We start from the raw sequence: 13,818 nt of genomic DNA, 5'->3' as shown, positions 1-13,818 counted from the left end.
ATCTGCAGGTGTGACTCCAGTACAGGGCAGGAGCGCTTGGAATAATTCCCAGCCAAGGCCCTGGGAAACAAAAACAAAATTTCTGGTTTACAAGAGCATATCCAGTGTTTTGGCAGGTAATGTCAACACATTAGGGAAATGAGTTGTGTTCAAGCAGCTCTGGCCATGGTGTACCAGCATAATGCAGGAGCCAGACTAAGACCTCCAGCTTGCAGCAGGGTCTCTTGTGATCTGCCCTGAAGTGCCCCGTGCCTTTCCCTGTTGCCATCTCTTTTGGGGCAGCTATGCCATCCCTTGTGCCCCATGGCAAAACCACTCATCCTTTCTTCCCCCAGAGCTGCCCAGCATTCCTCACCCATGTGGCAAAAACCAAGCCTCACCATTTACCTACGCCTCTTGCCCGCATGAATTTTGACACATTTCTTCAAAATGAGACCTTAGTTGCCTTTGCCAAGGCCTGGTTGGATTTGGTCTTTTTTTGGCCATGCATGTGCACATCAGGGTGCTGCCAGCCCCGTGACCCCGCAGTCTTGCTGCCTCCTGTATGAACCCTGATGGCAGGACCTGAACCAGACCCAGCTCTTCCTTCAGCGTAACACTCACCTGCACCCATCCTGTTTGTGCCTTTTTTCTTGGTGCTATGTCCTGAAAAACATCTTTACACCTTTCCGCAGGGATTAGCGGTCTGAGTGGCTCATAGGTTGTTTCCAGCAGGAGCTGTGAGTTTTTAGGGGATTTGCGCTACCATAATTAAGAACAACCTAGATCATTAAAAATAATATGCTTCACACAAGAGAGGAACAAGCCTGCTCCACAAGACCCCTTTCTGCTGAAAAATTCATCGCTCTAAATAATTAATGGTCCTCGCAAAGGAGGACGGTTTTGCATGTTGCTGGGTGGAAGGTGAAATTCAGACATTGGGCAGAGCAATCCTTTTTTTTAACGTGTCCGTATTTCCTTGCCACGCTGCTGCCCTGGGAGCAGTGGGGAGCAGGGCTGCGGCTGCTCTCCTCGCAGGGCCCTACGTCGGGAGGGTGTCTGGACAATGGGGTCCCTCATCCCACACCAAATATCACAGATGTCTCCTGGGGTATGGATGGCACAAGGGACTGGTCCCCCCAGGGGTGTCCCAACCTCCTCTCTTTCGCCCTGAAGCAGCACTTGTCTCTTTGGGTCTCGGTGCCTTGGAAGGCGAGAGGACAAGATAGCCCTGCTGCCACAGACCCTGCCAAAACAGCCTCTCCATTTCTCTCGGTAGCTGTTTGCACGGCTGTGCCTATTGCATGTCAGGAATTAATTTATTGCTGGGACAGCATTTGCATTGCTTGTGTGGTGTATAAATAGGCTATAAATAAGATGCTGATTTCTAACCACTGCACAGCACCAGGTGAAGTGCTCACACTGGGGTGTCGGGGTGCTGCCTGTGCTTCCCTGGCCCATCCCTCCCCAGCACTGCATGTCCCTTTTTGGAGGGGTGGCAGCTCCCCAGCAGGACCCTGCAGGCAGCGTCTCTGCCACCACAGCACCGGCCGGTCCAGCAGCTAAAAAACAGCTCAGCAGTAAATAAGGCAGGTAGATGTGGGGCAGTGTCGAACCCATGGGGCAGCACCACTCATGACGGAGAGTTTTTTTAGCTACTGGGACCCCCCATAGCCATCACAGGGTAAACCCAATTCCTTTTCCCCCGCTCAGCCTGCCTGTGGTTCCTGCAGCATAACTTGCATTTAGCAGATTATTTACTCCCGATTTGTAACTCTTTGGTGAGGGGGAACAAATGGAAACACATATTGGGTTTGTTCCTATAGTAACCATGGTTTCCCAAAAGCTCAAACATAGGGGGAAAAGTAAAAAAGGAAAATTGTGCATTTCTAACCAGCAGGGCGAGAGGGCTGGACAAGGGCGGGTGGAGATGGGACCTGAGCTCCTTAAGGCAGTTCCCGCACAGGTTATTGGGAAAATGGGGCCGAGACCTGTCTTCCAGCTGTACTGCTTTAGGGAGCCAAGTCGCTGACGTTACTGCAGGGTGACTCACCAAAGTCAGGAGCGTTTTGCAGAATTTGCCGTGAAATGCTGTGAAATGACAGGACCCGCCATGGCTGCTGCAATACTGGGACCGAGGTGCCTTCGCGCTGTTTGAAGGCTGCCGCGAGGTGGGTGCTGGAGGAAGAGGCATCTGTCATGGGTCCCCTGACCACTCGTGGCCACACCGTGCCCCTGGCTGGGCTCGTACATGTCCTTGCTGGTACAGGCAGCACCACGCTGCCAGTGCCATCCCGTTGGCAGAGGTGGAAATGCTACCTGCAACAGGGACAGAAACAACAACGATGCAGCACTCGAGTGTGCATGCCCAAGGGTGAGCTGTTTTGCCACAAAATAGCGCTGTTCTCAGTTTTAGCAGCTGATGCAGTTTGCATCTTACAGCCAGAATATTAAATAGCAAAACTGCTTCCACCCCAGACAGGTGATGGCAGGGGGGTCAGGCTGGTCCCCTTTCACTGCCCCTCCGCATTGTGCCAGCCCCTGGGAAAAACGCTCCCCACCGGGTACTCCCGTAGCCACCAGCATCCCAAAGCATCATCCCACAGCATGAGCTGGGTTTGAGTAACAGCCCCAGACAACTCAGTTTTGTTGCAAAAGAGGCTAAATCAAAGACATTGCTGCTGCAGGGAAAGGCCAGTGGGGCTGCTGGAGGTGAGCTGGGCGAGGGAGTGGCTGCAATAAAACCTTTGCAGCAGTGGGTTCCCCGCTGTGGAGCATCATTGGCAAAATACCTTATAATTGCCAGGCTTGGAAGGGTGGACGCCGTCATGAGATACGATTCAGCTCTCAGTGGAGGCACTGACACACATTATAGGCTTCTAATAGCACTTGTATTGGTGACGTAGCCCTTCATGCATGTAATACATTTGCTATTATCGCCGTAGCCCGAATTCTAATAACCGCTGGGACCAGGTGACAGGTGAACCGTGGGGTTGAGACTTAATGGTGAATTTAAGCAGCAGAAGGTGGAAGGGAAGGGGAGGGAGAAGCTGCCCATGACGGGGCCCCACTTCTCACTTTAAGAGGGGGAATTCTTGGGGAGGGGTCGCGGGGACGGTGGTGGGAGACCACTTTGCTGACAGCCCTGTGTGTACTTTCAGACGAGTGCCGTGCTGTGTGCAGGCGGCTGTGTCCTGCTGGCCCTCAGCTCACTGCTGGCCATCGTTGCTGTCCTGCTACCTGGCGGAGCCTGCGAGAGGCGAGTCTGCACCCTGGCTGGCTACATGCAGACAGCGGCAGGCAAGTGACGGGGGCTTTGCTCTTTGGGGTGGAAAAAAGGGGTTTCTCTGGGTGCTGCCCAGCCATTCACAGCATCCTGTATCTCAGCAGCAAGAGGAGCTTGCAAATGCTAACCAGCACTGGGAGAAAAGCAAGTGACCCTTCACTTTAGCAATGGCCTCCTGCATCCATCCTTAGAAAATCTATTGAAAATCCCCTCTGCCCAAGTACACAGGTCTTGCGCAGGGCAGGGGGCTGTGGTGAGTGGTGGAGACCAGGCTGCCTTCCGGAAGGGTGCTGCCTCATCTCCTGGGGTCTAGTAGATGCCTCCTGTGAAGTCTGCATTCCCATTTGGGCCATCTTTGTGGTTAAGCCTCTGTAGGGATTTCCCTCTCTGAGCTTTACACCCGAGACAGGCTGTTGCATCTCCCCCGGCCTTGCCGGGCAGCCCTCTTGATGCTGCATTCGCTTATATTTCCATTGCAATTGCTTATACTTCTGCTAATGCAGAGGGAAGACGACAGGCAGCTGGGGAAGGTCCATCCCTGTCCTGCACTCCCTGTGGAGGGACAAACCCCACCTGCAACCGGTCTCTGCTGTGGGGAGCCACATCTCTGGGAGCTGAAGTTTTGGACTAAACAACCCCAACTGGACATGAGCCACGACAAGAGATTAAACCGCCCATTTGTGTGTGTGCCCGAGAATAAACTCCTTTCCTTGGAGAAATCCTCAGGGCCAGCCAGGCTTCGGTATCTGCCCAGCAGCATTCAAGCGGCTTTTGGGGGAAATCCTGTTACATGCTCTCCTTGACAGGGCTCATCTCGTGGGAGCCGATTTGGGAACAGATGGAGGGACCTGGCCCATTAGCCATGGCTGCTCCAGCTCAGCCAGGCTGTGGGTCCACAGAGGCAGCTGCTCATGTCTGTGCCCCATTGCTAGTGACCAATGAATCCCTTGGATGCCACAGTTTGGGAATTCCCATCACCCCTCTGTGTTGGCTGGTGGCTGCAGCCAACGGGTCCCCTGGGTGCAGGACAGAGGATCCCTGTGCCAGCCTGTCTCAGCCCCAGCCCAGGAATGGCATGTGTCACTGGAGGTGAGACCCACAGGGTGGTCTCCCATGCAGGAGAGAAGTGGGATGCAAAGGGGTAACCCTGCATTACCTTTGCTCAAGGGGGTGGCACATCCCCATGGTGTCTGGCTCTGCAACAAGAGACAAGCGGGTGCAAAACAAGGGATTAGGAAGAGTCCCTGGAAAGGAAGCGGGCTGTGGCTGATGATAAATACAAATGAGGCGCTCTGAGGGGTTTTGGTAATATTGAACAGGCTGTAAATAAACTGTAGGCTCTAAGCATTATTGACAAATGAAAATTTACCGTGTACGTTTGAGCAAGCTAATGGGTTGCTTTAAACCCTGGTGATGCCTTGCTAAGCATTTTGTATTGCGCTTTTTAATTTTGGTTCACTGTGGATTAATTCCTATTCAGAGCCAGGCAGCCCTGAGTCAACAGAATTAAATGGCTTAATGTATTTGGATTCAGAAATGCTGCCCCCCCCACCACCCCCTAATTTTTCTCCCCCTCGCCCCCCCTCACCAGGAGGAAGCTCTTCATTAGAAATCAGCTGCAGCCCAGCAAGCAGCTGGGTGACAGCAAAACTCCTCCCCAAAAATCACATTATCTCTGAGAAAAGCAAGGGCTTTGGGGTAAATGAATTTATATGGAAGGGAAGCTGAGCAAGCCCAGGAGGTTTGGTAGAGCAGCTTTTTTGGAGGGGGGGGGTGGGGGCAGCTCTGCCAGGTAAACACCTATAAAGCCACCATGAGATGCTCGCAAAGCAGCAGGAGGGGGCCACAATTCTCCCAAGCCCAGGCTTCCCTGAAGCACAGCAGGTCCCACGGGCACCTTCCCTCTACCTGTCATGACATTTTTCCCCTGAAATCCAAATTTTGCTCCCATTTTTCCTTCCCACAAAAAAACCTCGAGGTATTTTGCAGAGCATCAAAGGCATGAGTGAATAAGCTTAATACTCTAAAACACTGAATCTGGCAATGTAATTTCCCAATAAAGGGCCAGGTGCATGAAGCACACCATAAAGTGCATGAGCAAAGGTACTGGCAGAGCCAGGATCAGTCCCCACGGGCTCTGCGCCATGTCAGACAGATGCCCTGAGCCACAGTCACATAAATTGAGGTGCAGAGGCCAAGCCGAACCAAACAAGACCCAATCCTGAGAGCAGCCCCACAGCAAGGGGCAGTCAGGCTCAAGCTATGTCTTTAACACTTTCCTGCTATTCTTTCGAGATCCAAGTTCTGCCTTTTCCACAGGAAAAATAGAAACCTCACACAGATAGAGCAGAGCATTAATTGCAGATGCAGACATGCTCTCAGGGTTCAGAGCTGGGCTAATTGCCACCATACGTTGAACACATGAATCCTGATGCCTGGCATCCACCCCTTAGAAAAAAAACCAAACCAGACATATCCACACAAATGACAAGAGGATGATCCCTAATGAAAGAATAAATGAGCAGCAGAGCAACTGGGAGAGGGGGAAGCATAAAACACAGAACATTTGCTCAGCTCTCATACCTGACAAGCAAAGTCAAAGCTGCCCCTGAGAGATTAGAAATGGGGCTCACTCCCCAAGCATGGTGCCAGCTCCCTAAAACTAAATTTCTGCTATGATACCTCCTCCCAAACCAGCACAGCAGCGCCTCCAGAGAGACTAGGGTAGCTGAGCTGGCCCCATTTATGTGTGGGTCAGCGGGGTGGCTCCCCCCAGCCCCCAGCTGCAGCCCATCACTGCTGATGGAGAGGGGCCCTGGGGCTAATCCCAGGGACACGGAGTGCAAGTGGGCGCACAACTGAAATCCTGCCACGGTTGTTTTTCAGCAAAAGTCTTTTTGCTGCCATTTTAAAAATAGGAGTTAATCCCAGGGAGAAATGTCTCCTGCCCTACAGGGCTGTAAGGGAAGGGCAGGGGATGTTTTCCAGGGCTGGTTGTGCCTGTACAACCTCTCTGGTGGCTTCCTGCTGTGCCACGGAGGCTTGAGGTTTATAGCTGGACATTACAGTTTGTCTCTCCAAAGTTCTCAGACAAGTTTTCAAGTGATTGCCAGTGGCGAAGCTGCTGGAAGGAGCATGGGGCCATTGCAGCGTCTCAGGCACCGGCTTCACCCATGGGCACGCATTGGTGATGCCCCAGGGAGCCCCAAGGCCCCGCTGCCACACTCACCCCACACAGTCCCCACAGTGTCACTGCATTAGGGGAGTGTCCTGAAGGCCTGGGTGTGCCAGGAGTCAAAGCACCCTCTGCCGGATTTCCAGCATGGACCACGCTGGCTGCCCGGCCCAGGAGCATCGGTGCTCCCACCAGAATGGCCTTTCCAGGGGAGTGAGGCTCGCTGCTGGTGGAAACTGAGATTTGAGCCGAGGCTGAGTAAAGCCCATCAAACAGCAAATCCGGGCAGCTTTCTGCTTTTGGGACTTGTGGGACTAAGGGAAGGATTATCTATCTGCTGTTCGACTAAGCTGCTGGCAACCAGGCTCTGTCACCAAAGCAGATTGCATCTGCTGCTTAGGAAGAGCAACAAGTCTTTTTAGGTGGGCAGCAGGGACCCGCAGCCTCCCTCCATAGCTCCTTCAGCTACCCTAAAAGCCTCAGTAAAAAACAGGATTGTGTTGCTTTATGGAAGCTTTTTGCCGTGCGCTTTTCAGGCATAGGGCTCTTGCTTTGCTGGCCAGTGCCGACCAATCCATCAGTGGCTGTACCCCAAGCCACCCCACGGCTGCTGATCCTTTCCCTGGTCCCCGAGATGTGCCTGCGAAGCGGCCTGACAGCAGGAGGCTACAGAGCTTTGCACCTCGGCGCAGGCACAGGCACAGTCGAGCGTGAACAAAGCCTTTGGGGAGAGTTTTGCTTTCACCCCACGCTGCTCTCTGTCTGATCCTACCACCATCAACTCGCTGCTCAAGACAAACCCAGTGCTGAGGGCAAATGATCCTGACCTGCCTGTGCCTTTCTAAGGCTCTTTTGGTTTCAAAGAGCAATTTCCCAGCATCACTAAGACAGAATCAGAACAGTCATAAGACTCCATCAAGACAGGCAGAAACACCCCGTTACACAATTCCCTTACTTAGCCGCACTTTAATCCCATTTCATGGTAGTCCCAAGAGCTTCTTCCTGCAAAATTTGATTGCATTCTACAGCCAAGATCCCTCTTGCTGGCTGAAGCATGGCGGCATTACATAGATGGCCTCAGCTTTTGGTTAGTTAAGCAGCAAAGCAAAATGCAGGAGACCCTGTGCTTTTTGAAGTAGCCTGTGATTACTTAAGACACCGATCATCAGGTAAGAACACATAAAGAGGGAGAATTTTTCATTTTCAGATCAGTGTAAATCTTTTAAATGAATCGCGTCCCAAGGACTAAAAATCAACCCAGATTAAAATGGACTGTGCCATTCCCAAGGGAGTGCTGCAGGTCAGGTGGGAGGTTTGCCCCAGACTTGGGATGCAGGCACGTGCTGGAGGTAGCACGGATGTGGCTGGTCCCTGGCCAGGAGGCTGTCCCAGTGCCTGTGTCACAGTGTTATTTAGAAAGGCAGCATGCAGTCACTGCCCCTGTTGTGCCTCCCATCCCGCCCTGCATCTCAGCCCACCTTTGGGATCGATGGTGTCCTGTTTTTCCCAGCTTTGCAGGCTCTGAATGGCAAACAGCACCGTCATCCACGTCCGTATTGATTCCTCAGACTAATATCGATCAGCCTGGTGACATATAGGTAATGTGTAATTAGTAACTTCGCTAAAAACAGCACCAAAGGGGTGTACAACCAAGCTGCCTGAGTACTCCAACCTTTGCTAGTATCTCCATCGTGGCAGCAAATAGAGGGGTCGTGGCTGCCTGGTAATTGCTGACCTGCTATTAAAAACACCGTGAAAAGTCTCCCCTTCCCTGCTGCCATCACTATCATGCAAGGCGGTTTTGGGGTGCTGTCTGACAGGGTCTCTGATGACTGGGCACCATTGGAGCTGTTGCCATGACTCAGGAAAGAGCCATTCCTCTTGCATCCCCGTGTTTTGCTCTGTAGCTCAAGTGCTGCCTTTAGGGCCAAAAGATGCTGTGAGCTGACAGAGCTTCACATCTGTCACTGCACATGGCCAGTCTGCACCCGCAGTAGTTGACTGTGAAGTCTCGGATCCCTCCCGTCTTACCCCTCACCAAGAAATCACAGTTGAAATAATGGCCTAGGGAAGGCACTCTGCCAAGTTATCACCTTCCAATGCACTAACGGACTTGTGGCACCAGCAGCTCTTGGGGATGCTGGAGAGCAATGTCCGAGGGCCGTTGCAGGGGGCACCGGACAGTGGGGACATGCCCACTGCTCCCAGGGTGCATGCAGTGTCACAGCACAGCCCCTGCAGCACCTCTTTGAGGAGACATATATCTGCCCAAGGCAGGGGACAGTTTGGGGCTGGGTGGCCAACGCTGTGACCGACACTGAAAATCTTCAGGGCTGGCCGAGGAGACGAGGGTCTGAGCTGGTCCCAGACCATGCAGCCTTTCCCACCCCCTCCCACACAGCTGGTTTCCTGATGGGCGTTTTCGTGGCCACAGTGGCCGGGAGCCCCATCCTGTTGATGCCAAGGGTTGTTTGTCAGAAGATAGCCTTGTGATTTGGAAGAGGAACTTGGCAGCAGAGGCAAGGGGGAGCAGCACCCTATTGTCCAGGCACTGATTTGATTTAAAATCACCCAAAGCTTCCCCCATCCCTGTTTTAAAAATAGCATCTTGGCTTTTATCGCAGAGCCCATGTGCACCCTCTTCTTGTGGGGCTTGAAAAATGTGCTCAGACCTGATGCAGTGACATCGGTGATTGTGTTCGATCACCAGAGCAGCATTGAAAAAATGTTGCCATAAAGCTGTTTCCAGCCATTGACAAAAGGTCCCCCAAAAGTGCAAGATTTGGCTAAGCAAGAGGAGAAGTGCTAAAAATAAAGCTAAGTCCAGCCTTGATGCAAGGTGCTTGGGCATGAAAGTAAAAAAAACAGTAGCATAAAACCCGAACCCGGAGATGGGTCCAGCTCCTGAGTCACAAGGGCAGTTCTTCTGTTTTCCCCTTGTCTTTCTCTGGGAACACCAATGCTCTCATCACAGCTGGGAGTAATTGCATGACCCTCATCACTGCTCAGCTCCTCATGGCCATCTTCACCCTCCCCCCTCCTCATTTTGCATCTCGTTCTTGCAATAGAGACAGCGACCAACAATGTTGGAAGCCCTGGTTCCTTCCCCGGTGCAAAGCTTTTTCCCCCTGCTTTCTTTAATTACATTAGAAAAGTTGAAAAACTGCCTTTGGCACATTATTACTCAGTCAGTGAACCCTCACTAATTCCTGACACAACTAATAAATATCTGATGGTAGGAGACCGCTGCCGGGGTGCTGGAGAGGGGGGTCTGTCACAGCCCAGCCCGAGAGGTGCTTTGCTCCAGCGCCAATATTGCTCACGCCTCACTTTTTTTCATTTTTTTCTCTTGCGCTGATGCAAATCCTCTTTTGCTGCATTTGTTGTCAATTTGCTCCAGAATTCATCTCAGTAAAAGCTATCACCATCCAGGGCTTTGGGCTGGTGTGCCCTGGACCAGGGACCCTGCAGAGATGCTGGGCAGAAGCGCCAGCGGCCAGATGATGTTATTCCATCAGTCTCTGCATGTTTAAGAATTTGATTAATTTGCATGTTAAAATCATGGGACTTTTTTCCCATCTACCTTCCAACTGGGAGGTGTCACCTAGGAGGATGCTGCAGGGAAGCAATATGAACTTGCCAGATCCGCAGATCGACGGGCATGAAAGTGGAACCACAAACATCGACTCAACTTCAGCCCTTCACCAGAGGAAATTTTTACTTCTGCTGAAACAGTAATTTCTCTGTGCTCACTTCAATGCGTACGTTCGAGTGACAGATCATCTTGGTTCGAGAGCCATTTCATGATTTTACTTTCAAAACCTAAAATCTTCAGACCATTAAACTTAGCAATAAAAAGGACAGGGGCTGGCTGCTTTCCTAACGGCCAGGCTCCCTGCCACAGGTTAAGTGTAGATCAGCCTTCCCCAGGGTTTAAGCTCATCTCATACAAGGTGCAGAGCTGGAGAAGGAGAAGCAGCCAGATCCTGGCTGCACTGTACAGCAGCTGAGCCCCACTTCACCCTCAGCGAGAGAAGTTAGGGATTCATTTCCATTTGACATTTGGAGAGTTTTCTTTCTTCTGCTTAGTTCTCAAACCATGGTTTGACTTTCTCCAGGTGCAGTTTTGCCATTTGGCACAAACCGGCTGACTTGGTGCCTTTGCCCTCCCTTCAGGCCAGGGACATGGCAGTAGCAGCGTGCCTGGGCTAATGCCGGGAGCAGTGTATTTCTCAGTTGCCTCATTTAGAGAATAAACCAGCCATGTCCTTTCATTGGTTTCTTAGAGAGGGGCAATACATTTCAGTGGCATCAGTGACAGAAGCAATATCCTTTCATTGCTATCATTGGAAAAGAGCAGTTTTATACTGCGAGGAAAGAGCTAGTTCACTTGTACAAAACATTTTTTCTATTCCCTTAAACCTGGGGAAATCCTTGTCATATTAATATGTGGCTGAATTGCTTCTCTTTCAACAGTTCTCCTAGGGATTTGAGTTTAGACCAGTTATTGTACTTGGACGCAGTAATAGTCCATAAAAAGTGTATTTTGTAAATATTAACAGTGCTTTGTAATAAATGGGAACAACAAATAACAAGTGCCTCTGGGCCTCCAAAGCTGCTGCCCCTGAGGAAATACCAGCCAGCCCCAAGGACCCCAGCACCGTGCCTGAGACATGTATTTCAGGTGGGAAAACCTACACTTCACTTTTAGAGGGAATTTGCATCCCATTGCCTGTGACTCTCTGTTCAGTTTACAGACAGTTGTTCCTTCTTCTACAATGCAGGATGTTTACTCTCATTCCAACATTTTCAAGGTACCAATGTGGAGCTCAGCAGTGCTATCGGAGGGCTTTTTGAGCCATACCTTCCCAAGCAGTTTCCCTCACGTGCATTTCTGGGGAGGGTCTGCTTTGATTACAGTTCACCTTTTGTGGAGCTTAGCTGTGCTTGCTGGTTGTTGCAGGAGAGAAGAGAACCACTGCATGAGAGGGTCCTTCTTCCCTTGCAAGGTCAGATGGCTGATAGGACAGCTAGGACATCATAAACTGGATCCTGCAAAGCTTCAGATCATCTATCATTTAATAGCTATCGTTAGTAGCGCGCATCCTGCTGGTTGCATGCCCACAGTGCTGAGAAGAACCATGTCTCCTTATCTCCTTGCTGTGATTATTGCTTTGGCTGATATTTCTGTTCATAAACAGTTTGACTTTTCCCTTTCTTCCCCTCTGGCTTGGCTCATGTTTGTATCTGCTGCTGTTGGGAGGATGGAGACAGACCCTTGCAAACACCCTTCAGGGCCACCTGAATCATAGAATCATAGAATGGTTAGAGTTGGAAGGGACCTTAAAGATCATGTAGTTCCAAGCCCCTGCCCTGGGCAGGGACACCTCCCACCAGACCAGGTTGCTCCAAGCCCCGTCCAACCTGGCCTTGAACACCTCCAGGGATGGGGCAGCCACAGCTTCTCTGGGCAACCTGTTCCAGTGTCTCACCTTCCTCAGAGTAAAGAATTTCTTCCTAATATCTAATCTACATCTCCCCTCTTTCAGTTTAAAACTGTTATCCCTCGTCTTACCGCTACACTCCCTGATAAAGAGTCCCTCCCCATCTTTCCTGTAGGCCCCCTGATCTACTGGAAGGGGCTATAAGGTCTCCCTGGAGCCTTCTCTTCTCCAGGCTGAACAATCCCAACTGTCTCAGCCCATCCTCATCCGAGAGGATATTCACAGGAATATCCTCCCTTGCTGTGGGGAACGGAGCTCCTAACTGAATTTCATACATCCTGAAGCAATTGTGTAGAGGTCGCATCATCCTTATTGACTCATCCATCTGGACTGAGTGTATACTGCAAAGCAGAGGGGACAAACCCTCCCTGGAGCTCAGGACTGTCATGGGTAGTTTGCAGTTCGGTCTGCTCAAGAGAAGGCTGGCTGCACTTCAGGGAGCTTTGGTCAACCCCGGTGTCCAGCCCTCTCTGTCTGTCAATGTTGGAAGTTTTTGGCCTGTTACAATGTGCTAAACCAATATTAGCAGTACAGAAGACAGCCTTGGTGTCAGACATAAATGTTTGCTGGGCTGGTTGGATCCCAGCTGTAATTTAACGGCCATCTGAAAGTGGGGATGAGGACCTGTCAGGATATGGAGCAGGGCAGTACATATAGCTATGGGAGCAGCACATACACCCGTCTGCCAGCAGCAACATGCTGCCCGGAAACTTAAAGGTTGATATCAGTTTGGGGTGAAGCAGTGAGCCCCCAAATGCCTCAAAATCTGTTTTCCCGAGATTAGATAAAGCTCACACTATCTGTAGGATCCACCTGGGAAATCATTACGGGGCCTTGCTGTTGCTGTACAGCAGAAATGTGTTGGCCTAGCCTTGGTGAGCAAGGTGATAAATCTGGGCTGCATCTGCTGACTGTCCTTTGTGTCACAAATTGCCCAGGCAGTTAAAATCAGCTGCCTGCATCAGCCAGTCCTGCTTCAAGAGAAGGCATGCACAGAGATAGGATTTCCCTGAGAACGGAGCTATGAAGGTCTGACAGGGTGGGTCTTTCCAACACCTTGGGGGTAGCATCCCGGCTGCCTGGGTCAGACCCTTTGGTGGGATGTGGGGTGTTTCAGTCCTGCTTTGCTTGCTCTCGATGAGCGTTTGGCTTCAGTATCCTGAATAACTGGCAGGCGGTGCTGGGCGAGCTGGGGAGCCAGCCCTGAGAGCAGACGTGTGAGTGGTGGCTCCAGGCCAGGTCCCGCTTCCTTTTTGCACAGTCTGATAATGCAGGTAGTCTGGCAGAGGTCTCTGTCCTTGTGTGGGCACGTAGCACAGCTCCCAAGTGAGCCCTGCGTCGGAAATGTTTTGCTCTGCCTTCCCGTCTCAATCTATGCTGAGTCGTATTTCTTTGCTGGTAAGGAACAGATCTGCTAGGAGGAGAAATTTACCCCGCACTGAGTGTAAACACAGATGGAAACATGGTGAAGCCCTTTTCAAAGTGAAGGGAATAAATCTGTTTAAAAGACTGAACATCTGGGGCAGCAAAAGAGCAGGTGGAGAATTAACCTGGGAAAGGACAGTGGTGCTAGGGAATAGCTGCCTGGGGAAAGGGCACAAACCGTAGCGTAATGGAAGTGTCTAAAGCAGGGAAATTACCCCAAAGAGGAAGAGAAGGCTCCATAAAGGTTTCCTTTTTGAATCTTATTTAAAGACTCCTTTATTTTTTTGAGTCCTGTGAGTTGCATCCTAGGCACTTTAGATGGAGCAAGTCGATAGGCTTTTCCCCTGAACTAATCTCATCTGACCTTTCTAAGGCAGCACGCAAGGGATGCCACCCCGTGTCTCCTCCAGCTGCTGGGATAAGCAGGATTTTGCTCCCTGGTTAGGCAG

General features: G+C 51.2%; 1 protein-coding gene across 1 annotated transcript in view; it reads left to right on the top strand.

Moving 5' to 3' along the window:
• The window catches only part of LHFPL7 (LHFPL tetraspan subfamily member 7), a 67,269-nt gene that overhangs the window by 8,440 nt on the left and 45,011 nt on the right, over window positions 1-13,818 (top strand). The window contains exon 2 of the mRNA XM_074596183.1: window positions 3,141-3,279. Within this exon, the coding sequence (XP_074452284.1) occupies window positions 3,141-3,279 (139 nt within the window). The remainder of the gene's footprint in view (window positions 1-3,140; window positions 3,280-13,818) is intronic.

The sequence above is a fragment of the Larus michahellis genome, chromosome 7 (assembly GCF_964199755.1).
Source record: "Larus michahellis chromosome 7, bLarMic1.1, whole genome shotgun sequence".
NCBI classification, from domain to species: Eukaryota; Metazoa; Chordata; class Aves; order Charadriiformes; family Laridae; genus Larus; species Larus michahellis.
This window is presented reverse-complemented; position numbering and strand designations above follow the sequence as displayed.